This window comes from Cyanidioschyzon merolae, chromosome 16 (genome assembly GCF_000091205.1).
Source record: "Cyanidioschyzon merolae strain 10D DNA, chromosome 16, complete genome".
In the NCBI taxonomy this organism is placed as follows: domain Eukaryota; phylum Rhodophyta; class Bangiophyceae; order Cyanidiales; family Cyanidiaceae; genus Cyanidioschyzon; species Cyanidioschyzon merolae.
The window spans coordinates 513,345-535,223 of record NC_010142.1 but is presented as its reverse complement, the minus strand read 5'-3'; the positions used below and the strand labels follow the sequence as shown (position 1 = coordinate 535,223).

Below are 21,879 nucleotides of genomic sequence, written 5' to 3'. Positions count from 1 at the left end.
GGCAGTCCAGAGCGGGCTCATCACTCTTATAAAGTCCATATCAGAAAACGTTGGTATATGTGCAAAGAAACTTGGGCTAGTAACCGCTGTCATTCGCACCAGCGTTTGCGCGCTTTTTCTGTGACTGCTTCTTCTTCCTGCTGCTCACTCCCTCTGATCCAGCTTGGAAGATGCAGGTTTGTCCTATATCTAAACCTTCGCTGTCAGCAGTTGAAGGATGTTGACAGCAGTTGTAACGTCCCGATATCGACGAGTCCAGGTGTTGTCAGCGCTTTCCATGCAGAAGCAGCAGTTGCTGTCAATGCTTGGCGTGCCATACTCGTGTCGTTTTGCATCGAGTCTCGGGGTGCGCTTCCCAGCGGGGACACTGCGCTGGGTTCCCGTCTGTGTCCAGCACATCGGCTCCTTCGAGAGTAGCCCTGTGCCGCGTGAGCGCTTGCCTCGCCGTTTGCTGCATGCGCATGACGGGTACAGTGGGCTCTCCCAGCTATTCTCATTTGTTTCCGCGCCTGTTGTCGTGGACGACGATCACAGGCTGCTTCTGGGTGATACACTGGGCGCGTACTGTGTCCGCTGTGCGTGCAAGCTTACGCTGTTCCACTCGATAGAATGCATGGGTGGAACGCGATGCTGTGTATGATGAAACATGTACCGGTGGGACAATCTAGGCTGGAGACCAAGTCGAGAAATCTCGATCCGTCGACGACCGCTTCGTACACAGCGATGACGCAGGCTTCAGTACATGCGATCCATTTGATAATGCAAGTCCGAGACCGAGACTCGATTCCATGGGAAGAAGAGGGACGGAAGTCTCATGGAGCTGTTCCCGTACGTGAATGATTCCGCTGCCGTCGAATCGCGATTCGCGGATGTCAACAAACAGGAGAGGATTTGTATTTCGAGGCGAATCGACGATTTGGCATGAGGAGTTTCAGGAAATCTCTGCATGAACTTGCGAACAAATCGTCGACGGACAAGGTTCTATCTGATTAGTCGTGAATCGGGCGCCACAGATTGCTCCGCGAACCAGTTGCCTTCAAATGAAAAAATCGAAAGCTTGAAGCGTGCATGATGCGAGCATGCTACACGCTGGCATATGTGAAGCACGGCGAATGCTACACATGCATTGAATCATGATGTCCGTCACTTTACGAGGCATCGTTCGAGTGCGTCGCAAATCATCTCGATTCCGATGACGGACCCGATTTCAACAGCCGCGTCTCGAAGGAGCCTCTCCGAATACACGACCGTGAATCCGCAAAATACACATGAATTCGCAAGCCCTTGTCGCTGCACCTCCAATGTCAAGGAAGTACAGCGAAAAAAATTAGTTCCGAAAAGAATCGCACAGCAGGTACAACCTGTCCAGTTCAGTGTTCCATTGTAATCTGGCAACACGTTCGGAACGACCTCGCGGTAAGCGCTCGCCCGTTTCCATGGGAACGCAGTCGTGCCTGCTGGGGCACTGCTGCGGCACCACGCCTGCGTTCACGGCAACAGGTTTAAGTTTCATCCAACGAAGAGCAGTAGGCAGCGGCAGCTGGTTCGCAAGGCACCGAGCTGCTTCGCTCGACCTGCACGGTGAACAGCGGCGATGTCGAAGACGCGGGGAACGTTACGCTGTACCACTTCATGCAGCAGGTGACCGCCTGACACCGTTCAGAAGCACGCGCACCGATCTCTCTTTGTATCTCATTGCAGACGTAGCCTATGTTTCACAACTAGGGTCGAGGCAGTCACTAGAAGAGCTTACGGAGCGTGCGTTGGCCTCTGGGTGCGTGCGAGCGGTCCAGCTGCGAGATAAGAGGAGCTCACTGCGCAAGACGCTGGAACTCGCCAAACGACTGCGTGCGGTTTGTGCTGCAGCGGGTGTTCCTTTTCTCATGAACGATCGGCTAGACCTGGCGCTTGCGGTGGACGCGGATGGCTTGCACGTTGGCCAAGAAGATATGCCCTTGGAATATGTACAGAAGCTCGTGCCTGCTGACTGGATCATAGGCGCATCTGCTGGCTCGTTGTCTGAAGTCACAGCTTTGAAACAAGCGAGTACCGCGGAACGCCCCATACGGTTGGACTATATCGGCTGTGGCCCGGTATTTGGCACACAGACAAAACTCGATGCGGGTGCACCGATTGGTATCCGTGGACTGGCACACATCGTGGAAGCGGTTGCACCACTCCCGGTGCTTGCTGTCGGAGGTATTGGAATCTCTAACGCTAGACAATGTATTTCCCAGGGTAAGGCCGCAGGTATAGCGTGCATATCAGCTATCCTGGGTGCTGAAGATCCGCGACGTGCGGCCGAGGACCTCGATGCTGAAATACGCCGCGGACGTGACTTGCGAGTGCATCCCGGGTTTTAAAGGAGCGAAGCGAATGAGGAAGATTCGATTTTGCGGATTCCTCTGGTATGCCCAGTTATACTGAATAATAGGACACCATTATCGTCGACGAAATGCCCAGGAAAAACGTGTCCGATCTATGGATATGGCGCTGCAGCCTACATGGATTGCTGATTGCTCCATGCCAGTGTCGTGCTTCAGGCGGTGGGAATCCGAAGCTCTCTCTCTCTCTCCCTCTCTCTGGTAGCCACTGAGTGCTATTTTGATGGCAAGTCTGCAGCGTTGGACCTCAGTGCCCAAAGTGAGTTATAAACGATTTCCTTTGGAATTCGCTTCACACGAACACACTGGACGCGCCGGAAGCACAACGCATTTCCTGATGGTGATCACGGCGTTCAAGTCTCGGTGCAGAGGGTGCATGCAGGCATTCGTGCTGGTGCCATCCTACCATAGCAAGCTTCTCGCCTTTCGATTGCAGCGCCATCTGGCGTTCGGGCATCTCTCTATACCCCATGTCGTGCATCGGGCTCCATGTTCCATTCCTTTATACTTGACTTGGCGTGCAGTCGTGCTCATGCTATGTGCACGTCGTCCTGAACACATCGATGGGAATCGTACAGAATCGATTCTCGCGCTGTGTACGCTTTCGTCGAAGGTCGATGCGTGCAGCGTCCGCGTGCGCTACGGTACGTCCAGCGCCAGAGTCTGTAATGAAACGACGCGGCGTACCCGTTAGTCCCTTTTCCAGTTCGTTGAACAAGCTGGCGAACATGCGCTTCCTGCCTCCGTGCCATTGAATCCAGTGGCGACCCCAGCACGGTTTTATGCACTCCGTCCGAAGGGCGCTGGCATGAGTCATTCTGGATGCTCATCTAATCTCTGAAGTATAGAATCCTTTCTATCAGTCCGTACATTCCGCGGTCAGTGAGACGCGGGAACCGCGCTCACAGGGTGCCGTTCCTGCGGCGCTCCACATTGACCCGTGTATCGTTTAGGGTTTTGAGATAGTCTTGATGCCTTTTTGGCACCTGGGCTTTGGTTCATTTCGATCTCGAGCGTTGCGCTGCGACGTCTCCATGTATTCTGGGAAGCGTGTGCACAATGCTCTGACCCCATAGCCAGGTCGTCTTGCATCTTCCGTCCCGGGCATTCGTTGTGCTTTCGCAAGAAGGTTTGATCGAAAAATTTCAGAGAAATTCGGGAAGCTGGCAGCCCTGCATCCCGGATGCTCACAAACAGTCGATTTGCGAGGTTCGTCAAGGCGGGAGAAGCCGGAAGAGCCCCCCTCGAGTAGGAAGCTACGCGATCCTCCATGACGCCCTGCATCTCGCTTTTTGATAGATTCTCCCTGTTGGTGTGTCCGGGATGACAGGGCTCGGTAATAGTTTAGGACCAATTTTTCTACTGTGACTGTTCCTGCTTTCTGTTCCTTCTGCTCTCTGCCCGGTGGTTTCTTCATTTTCTTCTGTTGAACATGCGGCATAACATACATGTGGGCGATGTATGACGAATCCGCTTTACCTGGAGAATGAGACTCACTAGGTCGACGATGTGTGGGAAACTCGCCTTTTGCATACATCTATGGAATATTCCTCAAGTACGTTTTCGTCACCTTCTCCGTCGCGAGCATGCTTACTGATAAAGGCGCACCTTTCCGCTCCCTACCTCGATTGAGCAGAGCCGCAACAGAGCAGTTCATGGCTGGTGAATACTGAGGGCGACTTGTCGAAAAGCGGTGCACCGGATGCGAAAGACTCATCAATGTATCCATGAGCGTAGAGATGGCGTCTACCGGCAACGCCCACGCCTTCGACACCACCGACCTACGGAGCATAGACGCGCACCTAGAGCAGCTCGACGCCAGAATCAGCCGCGTGCCCCTTGACCGCCTTGAGGGATGGAAAGCGGCGATTCCCGAAAGCGGCACAAATGCATCTGGAACGAAAAAGCCACACAGCGTCTGACGACGAAGCATGAGGTGTTGAACGATCCCGCCCGTTCGGTGATGTGCAGTAGACAACCGGCTCGAGGCGCCGCCGGGGCTGGACGTATCCGACTGCTCACTCGTCGCTCTTTGACGACCTGCGGTTTGCGCCTCTCCGCCCAAATACGTACAGATGCAGCAGCGCACCCAAACGAAGTCTCATCGACAGAGACGATCGTCCATATATCTCGTGGAATACGCGTTCCCGTTTCCGTACGAAATCGACAGTGTATCCTTCGACGCTGTATGCTGCCCCAGGGAAGCGTGTTTTTCGCCTCGAGTATCCGTGTCTCTCCATCACCGTTCGTGTCGACGGTGCCGAGACTGCACATCCTGTGGCTCGTTTTGTACGATGTTTTCGAGAACACACGGAGCGGAGTTGCTCGACGAGGAGCGCTTCGTGCAGCTAGAACCGAAAAAGTACCGTTCTGGGTGCGTACCGTTCACGACATGCACTGGGAGAAGGGCGCCTCATCCGCCCGCTGACCGCAGCATGACTGACTTGGAGAAATGCGGCGGTTTTCCTCAGGCTAGCAATGAAAGCATCATGTCATTCCGCGATCATTTCTCCACTCGACAGCATGCTTTCCTTCTCTAGGATACCTGCGATAACGCAGACAGCAACAATTGCGCGTGCTGGTGCATGCATCCCAGAATTCACTACTCTGAGCGTAACGCCCCGGTGTGCTGATTACACCATGCAACACAGCCGCTCGGCTGTAACCGAGCCGGCTGCTTTTTTTGTTGCCATTCACGGCAGTGATGCGCCACAACCGATTGCAAGTCTATTTCAATAGGTTCCGCGAATGAAGCAAATGTAATGACAACGGTTATACTTGATAGAGTGTTTCTGTCGATATCGCATCCATCGGATTGTATTCATGGAGCGCTCTATTCCAAACGGCGAACTGCTGATCCTTGCGCAACCTCGACTCGGTCAAAAATGACGGCAGCGGCGACTCGTAGTCATCCAAAAGCATCATCGCGCATGGGACCGATATGCATGGCGTTGCACCGGGCACCCGTCACGGTGCATTATCCTAAAGCTGAATCCCACCGGGTATTGCACAATTCTTCACCGTACAAGATCAATGAGTCTACCCGCGATTTCTCCAGATACGCAAACGCTACCGGAGAGCAACAAAAGAGTCTCTGTCCTTCCGCATCCGCCTCTATGCACCATAATCTCCAACGCAGGATTTCTCCGAAGAATCTAAGCCAGTTCAATCGAGCGATCGTCCTGGTGCCAAGCGCATTCGGCACGCTTGCTACAGCGGGGAAGCGCTGCTGCGGTCGCCATCTAGAGACGGAACAGCCTTACAGTGTATACCTGCGGACGTCGGTGCGAGGCACCGTTCGCCCGGCGTGAGGCCGGAACTCGTCGTCAGGCTTCGCGCTGGAATTCTGCGCACGCGAGACTGCCAACGCGGACCGATACATTCGAGGAGTGCGGCGACCAGATCGAGGCCTGGGTATAGACCCCTATCTTTGAAGTCACGTGGAGCATGCATTGCCCTCGAGCTGTGCAGACGTCAGCTCGGTACACGTCACTGCAGGGGTGCAAGGCGCACGTAGCTAGCGCACGTGTCCGGATCGTAGGACGTTCCATCTAAAAAGATCTCTACAGATAAATCAACGAATTACCTATTACTGAAAGAAGTACAGAGTGCTCTGCAAAAAACCATTCATTCATTCATCTACGACCCGTTCAAATACAAAGTGCTCCACCATGCATTCATCAATCAGCCTTTGATCTGCTACCCCATCAATCGGAAGGCGCGCAGCAGCGCAGCGCAGGAGGCGCGCCCGTACCCCGCGCTCCTCAATTCAAACCGCCAGATCCGCTGGGGCAGCGCTCCCTACTCAAGAGAGACGAGTGGTTGCTTCTTGGGTGCTTGTGGATCGGCAAGGCCACGAGCACGCTCTAGTAACGTCTCTGGTGTCGTTTACGCCAAGCCGGCTTAATCAGCGGCACTATCACCGCTTCCCTGTGTCCGGAAAAGAAGGAAGCATGGGCTCCCGCGGCGCAGAGACGCTCGTCGGCAGGTATAATTCGGAGACTCTCCCAGTGTCGCTTTCCATGAACCAGCGGGGGACGAACCCCGCTCTGCAATCCTGGAGCCACGCGCACAGCACAGCGTCTTTCGGTCAACACCAGCGAAGATCAAACTCGTATGCAGGTCCCGTGCTTCTCGATAGAGACTACTATTCACTAGATGAAATTCTCGCAGCGGAGACCCGTTTCCGCTGCGTTTTCCTCGAACGAGTTCGAGGCATGGCCTGTTTGGACACCAGCGGCGGTGCATCATTCGCAGCGCAAGCCGAAGTCAATGCTGCGAGCCTCGTACACGCGCACACCGAGACATCAGGAGAGGGCATCTCCCAGGAGAATGAGCGCAGCAGTGTATCAGACAGAGCTGAACCTGTCCAGGATTTCGAGAGACGCTTATCGCGCGACGCACTATCGAAAGATCGATCTGACATCATGACCGCAGCAGCAGCAGCTGCTGCTGCCTTGACCCATCAGGCAGCGCTCCAAGCAAGTGGATATGGTGTCACGAGGGCGTCGGCATCGGGGGCGAACCCTTCATCGGAGCAACTTTTGCAACGGCAGGAGGTCGCGGGTGGACTTGACATGCTCCCCGATATGGCGTGTGATCTTCCACTCTGGTTGGCGGAAATGTTGGCTGCACGAATGTTCGTGCGCATCGAATTGCCGCCGAGTCTGAGATCCAGAACACTTCGAGAACTGCGCGCTGACCCGTGTATCGCAAACTTGAACGAAAAATGCCCATATTTTTATGCAGTTGTGCAACGATTTCGGCAGTATTTTCGCATTCGGAACGTTGCTAGTAGGAATGGCTTGCGCGGCGGTAACGCAGTGCTTGCGGAGCTCGGGTCAGTACTGCTGGATGCTCACCAGGCCCGCTGCCTTGAAATCGCTGATCGCGCCCAGAGCCCGTTTGACGGCGACCCGCTCGAGCAGCTTCACCGCTTTGAGTCATCCGAGCGGGCGATGTTTTTCGCAGTACAAGGCGCTGCTCAACAGTACATGCGGTGGAAAAGAGGTGAGCTTCGACGTTTGCGTCCAAGCAAGCCACTCGTGCCGTATTGCCCGCGTCGCGACGCACGGCTCCAAGTGCATCCTTCTCATGCAGCACCGCAGCAAGCAAATAGGCTCGTGAGCGACCACGCGCAGCATCTTCGGCGAATAGCGCTCTCGGCTCGCAATTTAGACCAAGAAGCCGAGTTTAACCTGTATGGACAACGCTCCAATCATGAACTGGCCGTCGATCATCCGCAGCGAGCTATGCCAATGAACGCGGAGTCGAATTCGTCGGCACTGAACGAAAACGTGACGGATGCAGACAAGGAAAATACGCATGGCGTCGCACCCGAAACGATTCACTCTGGCAAATCTTTAACATGTGACACAGAGCCCCAGGTCCCTGAAAACGAAGAGGCGGCACGCTCCGAAGCGAACTCGGATTGCCAGGCACTCCTGGAGCCGTCGCAAGCGTCCGAAATGCCGTCGAAGCGGATGCGAAGAATGCTGCGGGCTGGTGAGTCCACAGCAGCTCAAAACCTCGAGCGGCAAACGCATTTCCCAAGTGGTCTGTAGACTTTTGTCTACGATATCCAAACGGTCGACAACACGGCCTCCGAGCTGGTGTCCAGGCACGTTGAAGCTCGACGACCTGCGCGAGCGTCGTCCCTTGGGGAGCTCCGCGTTTCCTCTGTGGCCTTCGCGTCTCGTGCTTGTCGCCCAGCAATCAGCAAGCTCTGCTGCCGCTCTGCAGTCTTCATCAGTGCTCAAGCTAATAATCATCGATACTGGGGGAATCGAGCCTGTTCCTATGCGCTAGCAGCGCGTTTCTCTCGATGTCCGCAGTGCCCCAGAGCGCTTGCTAAACACGCGCCCTTTCCACAGAGCTTGAAGCGCGGACTCGACACTGTTCGCCAAAACCCCGTGACTCTTTACATACCTGCACAACTTGACGCCAGAGTGCCATGTCGTCACGATAGGACCATGGATGAGGTCTCCCAGAAACGCCCCCGGCACAACGCGGCACCAGCATCCGCGACAATGCTCTGCAGCAGCAGCGGCACCTGCTTTCTCCTCGCCGCTGTCCAGTGACGTGGCGGTTTCTGGGCTCGCTCGTTCGTTCGAACGGGAACACCTGCTGCAGACGCAACCGCTGACGAGCGCAGTCCTGATCAAACGTGACCATCTTTCGGTTACCAGGGACTATGCTTGGACCGATTCGACAGGGCCTTGGCTCTGTTGGTCGACGCTGGTTACGGTATGTCGCTCGGCCGCTGCAGGTCGACAGCCCCGGATGCCGTCCGGGCTTCGTCGAGCAACGAAGCACCTGCCACGAGGCTGGAATGTCTCTAATGAGCAGCTCGCTTCTTGCAGAGAAGCTGCGCGTGCAACTCCAGACCCCAGTGTGGCGAATGGCGCGCTTTTACCGCTGGAGCGGTGCCCGTGCTAGCGCTGCCCCAGCAGTCTGGAGCGGTCTCGGCGGACTTGCGGTGCTGGGGCACTGCGTCTCGCACAACGAATCAGACACTTTCAACTTGTCCGGTGTTTCGCAAACGAGAGACAAGCTCCCGTCGGGTAGCAAGGAACAACACGGAGGTCCGCAAGCGCTCTGCTTTCGTCCAGGTGACCTTGAGCAAAACCTAGACGCACTATTGGACTGGGTACGCAGCATGGGCGACCGGGTCCGACGCTCATGGGCGTCACGAGAAGGTCGTACGATTCTTTCCCTGATTTTGCTGAATGGTTTGGTGTACTTGGCATGGAAGAGCAGACCAGGCGGACCGCCGTTCATGTGGCGTCATTTTGCCTGCTCGCTCGAGTCGCTCTACGCAGGGCGGACGCACACGCTCCTCACCAGCTCCATATCACATATGGGTTTCTTGCATCTTCTGGGGAACATGTTTCTTCTCGCCAATTTCGGTCTAGATGTGTGCAAAGTGCTCGGTCCATCGCGCTTTCTCACCTTATACGCCGGAGGTGCCTTTCTCTCCTCGGCGATGAGTCTACTTTACAAAAGGTTGCGGTTGTCGGGTGCGGTCTCCATCGGTGCGAGCGGTAGCGTCATGGCGGTTTTGGTCATGTTTGCGATGCTTTTTCCGCGTTCATCCCTTTACGTCATGGGCATCAAGATGACTGCACAGGAAGCCTGTCTGCTGTGGGTGCTCTTCGACGTCATCGGTGTCGTCGGGCGCTTCGGCTACATCGACTTTGCTGCGCATTTGGGCGGAGCGATCTTTGGTTATCTCTATTTCGTGTACATAGAAGAACATCTGCGAGAGGAGTTGGCGTTGCGCCGCAGAGCTCGACGCTGGGGACTCGGTAGCCGCACGACCGAGGGTCCTGCCTCCGGTGGTGGTAGTCTCCTCAGTCGCCTCGACGCTGTTCTGGAGTGGTTGCAGCGTCGTCGGGATCCGACACAGCGGCGAACCGCTGAGCGTGCCGATGAACAGAGTCGACGAGCGGACAGCGGCTGGGATAGCTGGTTCGGGCGTCAGTTTTGGGGTACCCCGACAACGGCAGCTCAAGGCGAGCGGCCTCAACCGCAAAAGACATCGACCCCGGAGAAGGAACCGGGGACTGTCTGGGAGCGCTTGAGGCGCTTTTTCTTCGCTGACTCGAACGATGATAAGCACAAGTGATCGTTGGTTTGCAGCTTCGGCGGTATGCGTCATGAGCACATGCGATCTAATCGTCATCGAGCTGGGGTTGCCTCGAGTGCGGTGCTGAGGCGTTTGGGCGTTTGGTGCAGCCTCACCGGATGCGCAGCTGAGGATCGCGGAGGCTTCCGCGTTTTTTGCGAGACTGGCGAGGATCGTTCGCCACAGCTGATATCTTGTACTCGATTAGAGCGATGGAGGATAGGACGATGAGCTCTAGCGCGTACGCGAATATTCGCGAGCCCCGGGAACGATCAGCGCTGTTCGGGGTAGCGGTTTTCGCGTATTTGATCACCGTTGCGATACGAGACGGCCACGGGTTACCGGGTTGGAGACGGTTCGCTGTACAATCCATCCGAATGAAAAATATTCCGCAGAGTGCGCTGCACTGCTCGAGTCGGGCCAAGACCGGTGCAGTTTACAGAGGCCGCCGCCGGAGCCGGGAGCTGTCGCGACCTGGCGATGAGGAAATGGAATCAGTTGTATCGCATCGTGGAACACTATGATCGCTTTCTAATTGGCCAGGAAAACTGCTTCCGGTGGATACACACGGCGCTGTAGCATTGAGGAACTGCTGAAGCGTACCACACAACTGGCTTGCACCAGGATAGAAGCCAGTCGTTCGATGCAGTGCCACTGATTTTTGCCATCGAAAGTCTGCGACTTGTCAGCGCTATGCTCATACTGAGCACTAAACGATATCCTAGAAAGTTCGTTCAACGCAAAGCTGCCGGAAGCCTGGCAAGCACAACACATTTCGCTGCATATCGATCGCGTCATGCAAGTAGCAGTGCAGAGAGTGTTTGCGGGCATGGTTGCATGACGAATCAGAACATAGCAAGTCGCTCACCGTCGATTACCTCGCCATTTGACTTTCGTTCACCTTGCAGTACACCATCTCATGCATCCGGCTCTATTCACGCTCTTATCCTCTACCTGTTTCCTCATGCAATCTTGCTCGAGATGCGTTTCTGTCGTCATGAATGCATCGATGGGAGTTGTTCAGAATTGCTACCCGTACTCGATGTGGGCTGTCGGAGGGGCACCAGCGGGGCGTACTCTGCGCGCTACGGCAAGTCCAGCTCCATACACTAAAACCGGTCGATGCTAATCATTGTTCATTTCATTTCCCAACTCATTGGACAAGTTGGTGAATGCATGTTTCTTGCGTCCATGCAACTGATACAATCGGCGATCCGATCGCTTTCTCATATACTTTTACCATAGATTGTACGCATGTGCCAGTTGCACGCAAATGTGCTGACTATACAGAGCGTTCAAAGCATCCCCGTTTGCTCAGTACGATGCTCAGAGCTTTGAAACAGGTCCTGATGCCGTCATTCCATGTGTGTCGGTATGCCCCCTGCCGTCCATCATGTCCAACGCCCGACTGCAGCGAGCCTGGGAGAAAATGCGTTCGCAGTGCAGCCTCTCACCCGAACATAACTTGCATTGTCGCTGGGAAGTTTGATCGAAAAATTCGAGAGGTCTCTGGACAGCTGGTAGCCTAGCGTCCGAAAGTTCTGCGAATACTTGCTTGGCGAGGTGCATCAAGGCGCGGCGAGCTAGGCGAGTCTTCCCAGCGTAAGCAGCTGGGCGCATTCCGAGTGACATCCCGAATCGTTCGGTGTACCGGATGCGAAAGACTCATCTATGTATCCATGAGCGTAGAGATGGCGTCTACCGGCAACGCCCACGCCTTCGACACCACCGACCTACGGAGCATAGACGCGCACCAAGAGCAGCTCGACGCCAGAATCAGCCGCGTGCCCCATGACCGCCTTGAGGGATGGAAAGCGGCGATTCCCGAAAGCGGCACAAATGCATCTGGAACGAAAAAGCCACACAGCGTCTGACGACGAAGCATGAGGTGTTGAACGATCCCGCCCGTTCGGTGATGTGCAGTAGACAACCGGCTCGAGGCGCCGCTGGGGCTGGACGTATCCGACTGCTCACTCGTCGCTCTTTGACGACCTGCGGTTTGCGCCTCTCCGCCCAAATACGTACAGATGCAGCAGCGCACCCAAATGAAGTCTCATCGACAGAGACGATCGTCCGTATATCTCGTGGAATACGCGTTCCCGTTTCCGTACGAAATCGACAGTGTATCCTTCGACGCAGTATGCTGCCCCAGGGAAGCGTGTTTTTCGCCTCGAGTATCCGTGTCTCTCCATCACCGTTCGTGTCGACGGTGCCGAGACTGCACATCCTGTGGCTCATTTTGTACGATGTTTTCGAGAACACACGGAGCGGAGTTGCTCGACGAGGAGCGCTTCGTGCAGCTAGAACCGAAAAAGTACCGTTCTGGGTGCGTACCGTTCACGACATGCACTGGGAGAAGGGCGCCTCATCCGCCCGCTGACCGCAGCATGACTGACTTGGAGAAATGCGGCGGTTTTCCTCAGGCTAGCAATGAAAGCATCATGTCATTCCGTGATCATTTCTCCACTCGACAGCATGCTTTCCTTCTCTAGGCTACCTGCGATAACGCAGACAGCAACAATTGCGCGTGCTGGTGCATGCAGCCCAGAATTCACTACTCTGAGCGTAACGAGATATGCTTCCAAAGCCGCATACACACCAGCTCTGGAGAACCGCTGCTTCCATGGATAGGCACCACGAAGCCAAAGTCAACGCGAAGGGAGCGCTGCGCTGCAGACAACGAGAACGACAACGACGGACGTTCACCAAGCCAACCCAAAAGTCGTGGTCCATCGAGAGACACACACGACGACGTGCTTCTGGTACGTGCTGGGCATACGTTGTCACCGTCGACGCTTGGAAAGGCAACGAACGCACCCCGACAAGAACACCCGTCGCTGCAAACGAGCTAGGCCTCAAGCCCGACTCTAAAGCAAGCACCAACCACTTCGGAATGTCGTGCGTTGTAGATCTTGGTAAGCACATGACAGAAGCAGTGAGACCTCCATACCACTGTTACCGACTCGTATTGCTCGCGACACACCTCAACACGATACCTTGGTAGCAGCAGCGGTTGTTCGCGTCGCCCCCAGGCACCGAGAAAGCGGTGCATTCATTGATCCGGTACTCGTGCACGAGCCGCTGCTCATTCGGTTGACGCGCTCAAGCTAGCGGCATACGCACCTGAACACATAAACCTCGGCAACGACGCTGTTGCGTATGCAGGTACTCATTCTCGGAGGTGGCATTGCTGGTGTGACCTGTCTTGAGACGCTGGTTGCGTACGCGAACGACTTCACCACAGATACACACATTACTCTAGTGTCCGCGACGTCGGCGTTGCGGCGGGCGGTGCCCTATGGTCAACGCGGTCGACACATTGCCGCCTACAGACTCGAAGAGACCTGCAGCGACCCCTGGGAGGCGCTTCCATGGGTAGACGTTCTCATCGGTGTTGTCGAGCAGGTTCGAGTCGCTGAACGCTGCGTCTACGTGCGGGTCGGCGACGGAGCACCGCAAGGCAGGCACTCGGCGGGCGATGTTCTCCAGCTGCGCTTTGATTATCTCTGTATCTGTATGGGCGCAGTGCCGCGCATTCCAAAAGTCGTGCATCAAGCTTGTGCTTCCTCTCGTGTGCTGAACGAGCGCATCCTTACGCTCCGCGACACCGACTCTGCCGATCGGTTCCGCAAACTCCTGCAAGACCTGGTAGCGCGTCGACAGCGGCGGCGGGGGCGCCCCTCAGAGCCTCGCGTTATGATCCTCGGCAACGGCGGTATCGCCATGGAGCTTGCCTACGTGCTTCCAGAGGTCGCACACGTGGACTGGGTCATTCGAGACGCGCACATTGGTCATACATTCTTTGACGCTGCGCTGTCCAACGTGCTGTGGAGTTTGCCGACTGCGCGACGTCCGCGTCGCAGGCAAGCAACTGCATGGCTCCTGGCACCGACACGCTCGTTAGCAGTGGAGTCATCACCGCGCCGCGTTTTGGGTGCTGGACTCGGTCCCGACTGGATGCAAGGCGGTAGACGAGACCAGAAGCAAACCGTGCTGGAGCCTGCGCAGATACGAGTCGTACACGGGCATCAGCACTGGGACCAAACCTCATCTGTACCTGACGCTGACCTGCCGAATACAAACTCAGATGCGGAACAGGGTTCCACAAAGCGACTCTGCCTGCATCAGTGTTGTACGGTGACCTCCATTGCGTGGGACGCTCCGGGGAGTACCACAAGCGATGACGCCGCCGTTGATGCAAGCAGTCAAGCGTCGCTTACAGACGCTTGTCTGCGAGTCACGCTCTCGGATGGTGGAGTTGTCTTCACCGATGTTCTGCTTTGCGCCACTGGTGTTCGTGGAGCAGCGGTGCCCTCGTATTTTGATGCAGAGGGCCAGAGACTGCTTCGTTGGGTGCATCTAGATCCGCCATTGCCTTTTGGTACGCATTGTCGTCGTCGTTGTGATGGAGTCGACGACGCCAACAGCGCATCGGACCCTGGAGAGCATGGTGGATCTCCAGGCGCTTCTGGTACCGTCGTCGCTGCGGACACCGAGGACGCCGAGGATACCGGCATCGCTGTCGATGAGCACCTGCGGACGCATGCCAGGTACATTTTCGCTGCTGGAGACTGCTGTGTTGTGCAGGGCGCTTCGTCGTTGGCTGGTGACGAGACGCCACGCCTCTGGTTCCAAATGCGTCTATGGAGCCAAGCGAGGATGATGGGCGCTCGCGCAGCTCGATCCATTGTTCGTGACCTACTGGTGAGCCGGCCACGAACCTGGGCGCGCGCTCTCAAAGAGCAAGGTCCAAGCGAGGCCGGGCACCCCGAAGCGGCCGTCCTCGCACCGCCACAACCTGCACCACCAGCATCACTATCGCGGGATGAGGTCGCGCAGATGGAGGCGGCCGAGCCCCTCGACATGGAACTCTTCTGCCATGTTACTGAGTTCTGTGGAATCAAGGTGGTTTTAATGGGTCGGTATCGGCTCGAATGTGCGCAGAGCAATAACCCGGAGGTGCAGGTTCTCGAGTCATTGCGTCCCGGTGAGGATGGAAATCCCACCTCGTTGCAATACATTCGGGTTATACTCTGCAAGAATCGTCTCATGGGTGCCGTACTGCTCGGTGAGACGGATCTCGAGGAAGTTTACGAACATCTGCTACTGAATCAGCTGGACGTGGGCTTCCTGGGATCGGCGCTGGTGGACGGATCGCTCGACCTTGCTGACTATTTCGACTAGAATGTACATAGCTGTGCGCGGATGGCTCTCGAGGCGATGCCGTCCACCAAGCGACAGCCGCAGCGTCCATGATTGGTATGTTTCAAGCGTGGATCGGCGTCGGGGCCGAGCGGAGCCTCATGCTGCGGGCGTCTGCGTCGCCACTGCGGTGGACGAGCCAGCCTGCGAACGGAGCCACCGCTGCTGAAACATGCCAGAGAGCCTGCTAGGCTGCAGCTGGGCACCAGGAACTAGAGCGATGCTGCAGCTGGAGCATTCTTGGTAACAGCGATGCATTCCGAATATTGCCGCTCATGGAGCTCAACCAGCACGGACTGAGCGTCCTCAAAACCGCCTCCAGAACACTGAAGAGTGCGCGACCCGCGTGCAACTCGAAAAAAACTCGGCCTCGTCTCGTTGCTCGCACCGCTTCGGCTGCAGGTGATGATCTCCTGCGTCTCTAAGCAACAATAATCAGATACGGAGACGACTCGAACAGCTCGTGCGAACTCGTGACCATTCCAGATAAAACAATCGAGCAGCAAGGCTCGAACAGTTCACCGGAGACAGCACATTGAGCACCTGCATGATGCTCGACATCGCCCCGTGCAGGTAGCGCGTAGAAGAGCATAGTGCTTCGCAAAGGACTTGAAACGATCCAGGCTCTGACTTGTTAAGCGGGATCCCTGGAACAAGTACCGTGCTTGCTTGCTAGCTTCTGGAGTTCTCCTCGCAGCTAGGGTGACTCCGGATCTGACGCTCGCTGGAAATCCTTCGCGTTCACTACGGCGATCGGCAACGCACAAGTTCTGTATACGCCCGCTCTGCCACTAGCGTGCTGCATAAGTCGACCCCGCTGTCCATTCTATGACGAATAAGCGCTGCAAAAGCCGCAGCTGCCTACGGAAGCCGCTGTTGCGTTCATCCCCGCGACACCAAGTTGTCCCGCAGACGCAGTAGACGATTAGACGCGTACCACTGCGTCCATGACACGCTAAAAACACGCGTTTTCGTGATCAATCCCCATCGACATCCCACGTGTCCATGTACGCACAGCGCACGGGCGCGGACACCGCAGCCACTCGTTGGCCTCACGACGAGCCTGGAGCCTCGCCAGGACCCTCTGGCGTCTCTCCTTCCTGATCTTGGCCACCCTCATTCTCGGTTCGCTTGGTTTCCTCAATCACCTGCAGACAGCGCTCCAGACGTGACTTGGAGTTCCGTTCAACTCGTTCAAGAGTCTCAAGCAGTGTCGTCACATCCGCTTCGAACTGGGTGCGCCACTGCGCTAGCTCAGTGCGCTGCTGCTCCACTTGCGACCGTAAACGCGCATACTTCTGCTTCAATGCAGTTTCGTTGGCTTTTAGTTGCTCATGAACGTTCCTAAACAGTTCATCAGACGAGTCGGTAGTGCTCATGAGGGCGTCGCTTACGCGTCCGCAGTGCTTTGCAGGCAGGCAGGTCTTTGGAATGCAGAACGACGACGCCCTTGGGGCGGTATCGGCGGCTCGCGTAGGCCCACGAGGCGGTGTACCGTTCCTTGCACACCTTGACGTTTGGGCATAGATGGACCCGAAACATCCCAGAGATCGGTCCGGACAAAACAGAAGACGTCAAGCAGGGACCAAAGCTACCAGTGCAAGGCCTGCGACAGGAGGTTCTGGGACGCGGAACCGCGGCTGGCAGTCTGAACGCGGACGCTCAAGCGGAGCCCGGCCTCAAGCTCGCGAAAAGCGTCCAGTGAGAGCGTCGCCTGCTGGACCGGTCTCGGCCCTGGAAGTAAGCCCGTGGTCGGGACAAACCGTCCAGGTGCTGCTCGTTGGTGGGCGTTGCGTCATCGGAAAGCTGGTAGGGTGGGACACGCTGGCGAACCTCGTGCTCGAGGACGCCGTCGAGTATTTCCAGGACGCCCGCGAAGCCTCCTCCGAGCTTGTCGCCGCGCCAATCGGGTCAAGTAGTGCGCTGGGAATCGGGGTTCAGCCTCGAGAGGTATCCGCGATCTACACGTGTGCCGCGGAAGCGTGGCAGGCATCAAAGTCTAGTACGGAGCAGACGCTGCATGTACGTGCACTACTGCCGACCAAGTCGCCGATGAGTACGCACTGGCAGCGAAAACTCGGCAGAGTTGTACTTCGAGGGCCATCGGTTGCGACACTGGGCCTGCCTGACGCTGACGCGTAAGCTCCAGGGAATACGGTACGTTACCGGATGGTGGTTCATGGATTCTTGCTTTCGTGCGCACTATCTACTGGGCGGCTCTGTGTTTGTGCTTGAGGATCCCGTTCACCACCAGGCAAGGTATAGGGCGCTCTCCGGTTGACACAAACGCCACTTCGATGAAGCTCACAATGCGTTACGGGCGCCAAGCCGAGCGTCCGCTAGACAAAAGTACGTCGACTAATGCCGCACACCGACACGAGTCATCTGTTCGGCTGGCAAACAGTGCGGCGCTGCTCTCTCGTAGAGTTTACGAGCTCGCGCAACGGTGCCTGTCAAGTTCGGTTTTTTGAACAGCATCAAACCAACAGATTCCGACGATTGCACGCCTACTGCCGGTCATCAGGGAAACAGCCTCAGTACCGCACAGATGCAGCCAGTGAGCCGTGGTCGAGTTCGACGTGCGAGTTTGGTATCCGCATCCAGCCGGTTGCCTAGCTTGCTTCCGAGCGAGAAGCAACGACGAATCTTGGTATGGAGTTCATGGATGCGTACAACGATCCATGCCCAGCGAATCGACCACACACGCTGGTATCGAGATTCAACGCGAACACCACTGCTTCGTCCATTCATCATCTCGACGAGCACCTGCGCTCTACGAGGAATACATGAACACCGTGCTTCACCATTTGAGTCGAGATACGTCGCTCGCTGCTTGCTTACGGTTAAAGAACGTAGCGTTCCTCCATTGTCCAGAGATGAATGCAATGACTCTGGGTTCGAGTGCTTCCGCCGCTCCTGTTGTTGTTGTTGTTGCTGCTGCTGCTGCTGCTGCTGCCACGCCTCGGAATGGAGCACCAACTCACGAGCATTTGGGCATATCTCGAGGTTACAGGGCGCTTTCTCGCTCTCCTCTGCCTCTGCACAGAGCAATGCGAGAACAAGGCAACTCGAGGAAAGGCGACAGGGATTTCAGTCTCGTTTATCTCACGACAAAGTTTGCGATTTTGCCGGGAACGAAGATTTCACGAACAACCTGTTTTCCATCAAGATGACTCGCGACACTACTTACTTGTCGAGCGGCTGCCAGGACGGCATCTCGATCGGCGTCACTGGGAATCTCGAGTGTGCCGCGCAACTTGCCGTTCACTTGTACAGCATAGACGACCGTCTCCTGCACCAAGTATTGGGGATCGTAGTCAGGCCAAGGCTCGTAGGCCAATGAACGCGGCACCTGGGCATCAGCAGCATCTGAGTCTCGTTCGGTTCCATGGCGAAGCTGTTGCCGCCGACGAATTTCCTGCCACATCTCCTCGGCTACGTGAGGCGCATACGGCGACAAGAGCAAAACAAAAGGACCCAATAAGATATCTTTTGGCCAGGGCACCTCCCATTTGTAGGCATCGTTCACAAATTCAATCATCGCTGCGATGGCGGTGTTAAAACGAAGTGCCTCTGTATCCTCGGTGACTCGTTTGATGAGGCTGTGCAGCTGACGCAGCTGTGCACGTGTCGGCTGCACCTGATGCTCCGTTCGAGAGTCTCCGTTGCAGACCTCGTTTTTGTCGAAGAGCAGACGCCAAGCGCGATCGAGGAAGCGCCGCATCCCGTTGACGCCCTGAGTCGACCAGGGTTTAACCTGATCCAGCGGTCCCATGAACATGAGGTAGCATCGCAACGCATCTGCGCCGTACTGTTCCACAATATCATCGGGATTGACCACGTTGCCCCGTGACTTGGACATCTTATGGGCGCGTGCAGTTACCACTACACGAGGATCCGCCTTCAAAACGTAGCGATCATTGCCTATTTTCTCGACTTGATCGGCGGGTACGCGCACTTCCTCGAGGAGCGGTGCCTCGGCAGCGTGGCCGTTTGCAACAAGCTGCCGGCCCTCTGCCGCGGTTCGTTCACGACGACACGTGTACTCAACCTCACCGAGAATCATGCCCTGGTTCACCAGGCGTAGGAAGGGCTCGGGAGTGCTCACGACCCCCAAATCGTAGAGAACCTTGTGCCAAAAGCGCGCATAGAGAAGATGGAGCACTGCGTGTTCCACGCCGCCGACGTACAGGTCAACCGGCATCCAGTAGCGTTCTTTGACTGGATCAACCAACCGCTCCGCGTTGCTGTTGTCGATGAAGCGTAAGTAGTACCAACAGCTGCCAGCCCACTGGGGCATCGTATTCGTCTCGCGTAGGTAACGCAGTTGACCGGTCTGAGGATCACGAACTTCCACCCAGTCCACAATTTTGGCCAGCGGAGAGCGTCCATCGCCACTCGGACGAATCGACTCCGTGGTAGGTAACTCGACCGGGAGTGCTTGCTCATCTACGGGCAGCGGCTCGCCGGTCTCTGCGTCGAACACAATCGGGAAGGGCTCGCCCCAGTACCGCTGGCGACTAAACAGCCAATCCCTGAGTTTGTAGTTCACTTTTCGCTCCCCGATATGAAGTCGCTCCAGTGCTTCCGTGATCCGCACCCGGGCAGCCTCCACGTTCGTGCCTGCAACTTCCAGGCCGCCAAGCCAGTCTGGGTTCCAGTCGGTCATTTGATTCGTCGTTTCGTCGATGACAATCCGGATGGGCAAGGCAAATGTTTCCGCAAACGCTCGATCCCGTGCATCGTGTCCGGGCACCGCCATGATCGCTCCAGTGCCGTAGCTGCCGAGAACGTAATCCGCTACCCAGATAGGTATGTGTTCCCCGGTAACAGGGTTCTGGGCGTACCGCCCCGTGAAGACGCCGCTCTTCAGCTTGACCTCAGTGCCGGTGCGCTCGCGGTCGCTGCGTCGCAGCGCCTGCTCCACGTAGCGCTGGACTTGCTCTCGTTGCGCATCCGTTACCAACTCCTCTAGAATCGGGTATTCGGGAGCAACGACCAGGTACGTGGCCCCGGATATGGTTTCCGGCCGCGTTGTGAAAACGGTGATGCCTGGGGGCTCTGCGAGCGCGCCCTTGGCGGATGCCGACGAAGCATCGGACACCGTGGGGAACGTAACTTCGACTCCTTCACTTCGGCCGATCCAGTTTCGCTGCATCTCCTTCACGTTTTCGGGCCAGTCAAGTAGATCGAGATCTTTGAGCAGTCTCTCAGCATAGGCAGTGATACGCAGTACCCATTGACGCATGGGTTTGCGGATGACGGGATGGCCCCCGCGTTCGCTTCGCCCATCGATGACCTCCTCGTTGGCGAGTACAGTGCCGAGTGCCGGGCACCAGTTTACCGGTATCTCAGCCTGATAGGCGAGGCCCCTCTTATACAGCTGAAGGAATATCCACTGTGTCCACCGATAATATTCGGGACTGGTCGTATTAATCTCGCGTTTCCAGTCGTAGGAGAATCCTAGTGACTTGAGCTGCTTACGGAAACGCGTGATGTTGCGCTCGGTCGCCACTGCTGGATGAATTCCCGTATCGAGAGCAAATTGTTCGGCGGGCAGACCAAAAGCGTCCCAACCCATGGGATGAAGCACATTATACCCTCGCATCCGCTTGTACCGTGCGAGAATGTCGGTCGCGGTGTAGCCCTCGGGGTGCCCGACGTGAAGCCCGGCACCGCTAGGATACGGAAACATGTCTAGAATGTAGTACTTAGGCCGGTTCCAATCGACTTCATCTGGTGTGCGGAATATTTGCTCGCGTTCCCAGAACTCTTGCCAGCGACGTTCCACAGCGAGAAAGTCGTAAGCACCATCAGCTCGTGGTGAAGGTACGATGGATTCTGGCTCTCTATGGGCGGTTTCCGTGGTCCCCGGAGCCAAAATACTATCCTTGTTCCGTACCTGGGTGACTGTAGGGTCCGCGAAAGTACCTGATCCGTCTGTACCGCTTCCAGACGCTGCCGAAGCCTGCCATCGCCAGAACCCTGCGTGCTGTTTCCCCGGGAGTGCTTCGTTCGTCGGCCAAAGCCAGGGCCCGAGCCTCTCTCGCGACTTTGCGCAGCCTCTATATAAATTCGATCCAGGGGTAAACGGGCACAAGAAACTTCTGCGATAGGGAAACGATCCGCCTTCGGCTGGTACTTCACCAAGCCGCCGCAACCAGAAACGCGCGACGGAGGCGGCGCGTAACGAGCTCCAGGGAAAGAAGTTTTGACCAGCTGTAAAGCTGAGACAGCGGCGGTCCATCCAGACACTCTGGTTTCCTAGCTCTAGAAAGAGCCGCCCGACACTGCTTAGTACCAACGAGACTGCCTGGTGCAGAATGGAAGCGGCGTTGCCCCCAGCTCACCTGCAGTCTTGAAGCTTGTGGCTCGTCGTCCGAATATCAAAAAGGAGGATACCCCTGAGACACTGACCGTTCGCTACCACTTTCCCTGGTGACCGAAACCAGTTGTGATCCCAGACTTACCACAGTTTCCAGTAGAAACCGCAGTGCAGGTAGAAAATGAGATCGCTCGGAAAAGCGTGGGATTCGGCGTACGTCGGGCGGCGCTCGAGCGACGGCGGCGTCATCGGCGGGGCGGCACGGCAGGCGCAGGCGCAGGCGCAGGCGCAGGTCGACGTACGCCGAATACCACACCTCGCAAACAGGTACCAGGGCGAGC

General features: G+C 56.5%; 8 protein-coding genes across 8 annotated transcripts, besides 2 other annotated features; 5 read left to right on the top strand and 3 right to left on the bottom strand.

Annotated features, from left to right (window-relative positions):
- Positions 1-1,436: 1,436 nt before the first annotated feature.
- Positions 1,437-2,363, top strand: CYME_CMP214C (thiamine-phosphate pyrophosphorylase; the record flags this gene model as incomplete). The annotated part of the gene is made up of 1 exon (XM_005537815.1): positions 1,437-2,363. The coding sequence occupies one exon, from the start codon at positions 1,437-1,439 to the stop codon at positions 2,361-2,363; it is 927 nt and encodes a 308-aa protein (XP_005537872.1).
- Positions 2,364-3,717: 1,354 nt separating this feature from the next.
- Positions 3,718-6,061: a sequence feature (possible transcribed region).
- Positions 6,062-6,337: 276 nt separating this feature from the next.
- On the top strand, positions 6,338-7,948 carry CYME_CMP212C (hypothetical protein; the record flags this gene model as incomplete). Its single annotated transcript, XM_005537814.1, has 1 exon — positions 6,338-7,948. One exon carries the CDS (start codon positions 6,338-6,340, stop codon positions 7,946-7,948), a length of 1,611 nt encoding a protein of 536 aa, XP_005537871.1.
- Positions 7,124-8,415: a sequence feature (possible transcribed region).
- A 627-nt stretch (positions 8,416-9,042) lies between these two features.
- CYME_CMP210C (hypothetical protein, conserved) lies at positions 9,043-10,011 on the top strand (the record flags this gene model as incomplete). Its single annotated transcript, XM_005537813.1, has 1 exon — positions 9,043-10,011. One exon carries the CDS (start codon positions 9,043-9,045, stop codon positions 10,009-10,011), a length of 969 nt encoding a protein of 322 aa, XP_005537870.1.
- Positions 10,012-12,504: 2,493 nt separating this feature from the next.
- CYME_CMP209C (hypothetical protein) lies at positions 12,505-12,936 on the bottom strand (the record flags this gene model as incomplete). Its single annotated transcript, XM_005537812.1, has 1 exon — positions 12,505-12,936. The coding sequence occupies one exon, from the start codon at positions 12,934-12,936 to the stop codon at positions 12,505-12,507; it is 432 nt and encodes a 143-aa protein (XP_005537869.1).
- A 234-nt stretch (positions 12,937-13,170) lies between these two features.
- CYME_CMP208C (hypothetical protein, conserved) lies at positions 13,171-15,195 on the top strand (the record flags this gene model as incomplete). Its single annotated transcript, XM_005537811.1, has 1 exon — positions 13,171-15,195. One exon carries the CDS (start codon positions 13,171-13,173, stop codon positions 15,193-15,195), a length of 2,025 nt encoding a protein of 674 aa, XP_005537868.1.
- A 1,070-nt stretch (positions 15,196-16,265) lies between these two features.
- On the bottom strand, positions 16,266-16,592 carry CYME_CMP207C (hypothetical protein; the record flags this gene model as incomplete). Its single annotated transcript, XM_005537810.1, has 1 exon — positions 16,266-16,592. The coding sequence occupies one exon, from the start codon at positions 16,590-16,592 to the stop codon at positions 16,266-16,268; it is 327 nt and encodes a 108-aa protein (XP_005537867.1).
- Positions 16,593-16,740: 148 nt separating this feature from the next.
- CYME_CMP206C (similar to U6 snRNA-associated Sm-like protein LSm7) lies at positions 16,741-17,355 on the top strand (the record flags this gene model as incomplete). Its single annotated transcript, XM_005537809.1, has 1 exon — positions 16,741-17,355. The coding sequence occupies one exon, from the start codon at positions 16,741-16,743 to the stop codon at positions 17,353-17,355; it is 615 nt and encodes a 204-aa protein (XP_005537866.1).
- A 958-nt stretch (positions 17,356-18,313) lies between these two features.
- CYME_CMP205C (leucine--tRNA ligase) lies at positions 18,314-21,460 on the bottom strand (the record flags this gene model as incomplete). Its single annotated transcript, XM_005537808.1, has 1 exon — positions 18,314-21,460. The coding sequence occupies one exon, from the start codon at positions 21,458-21,460 to the stop codon at positions 18,314-18,316; it is 3,147 nt and encodes a 1,048-aa protein (XP_005537865.1).
- Positions 21,461-21,879: the final 419 nt, after the last annotated feature.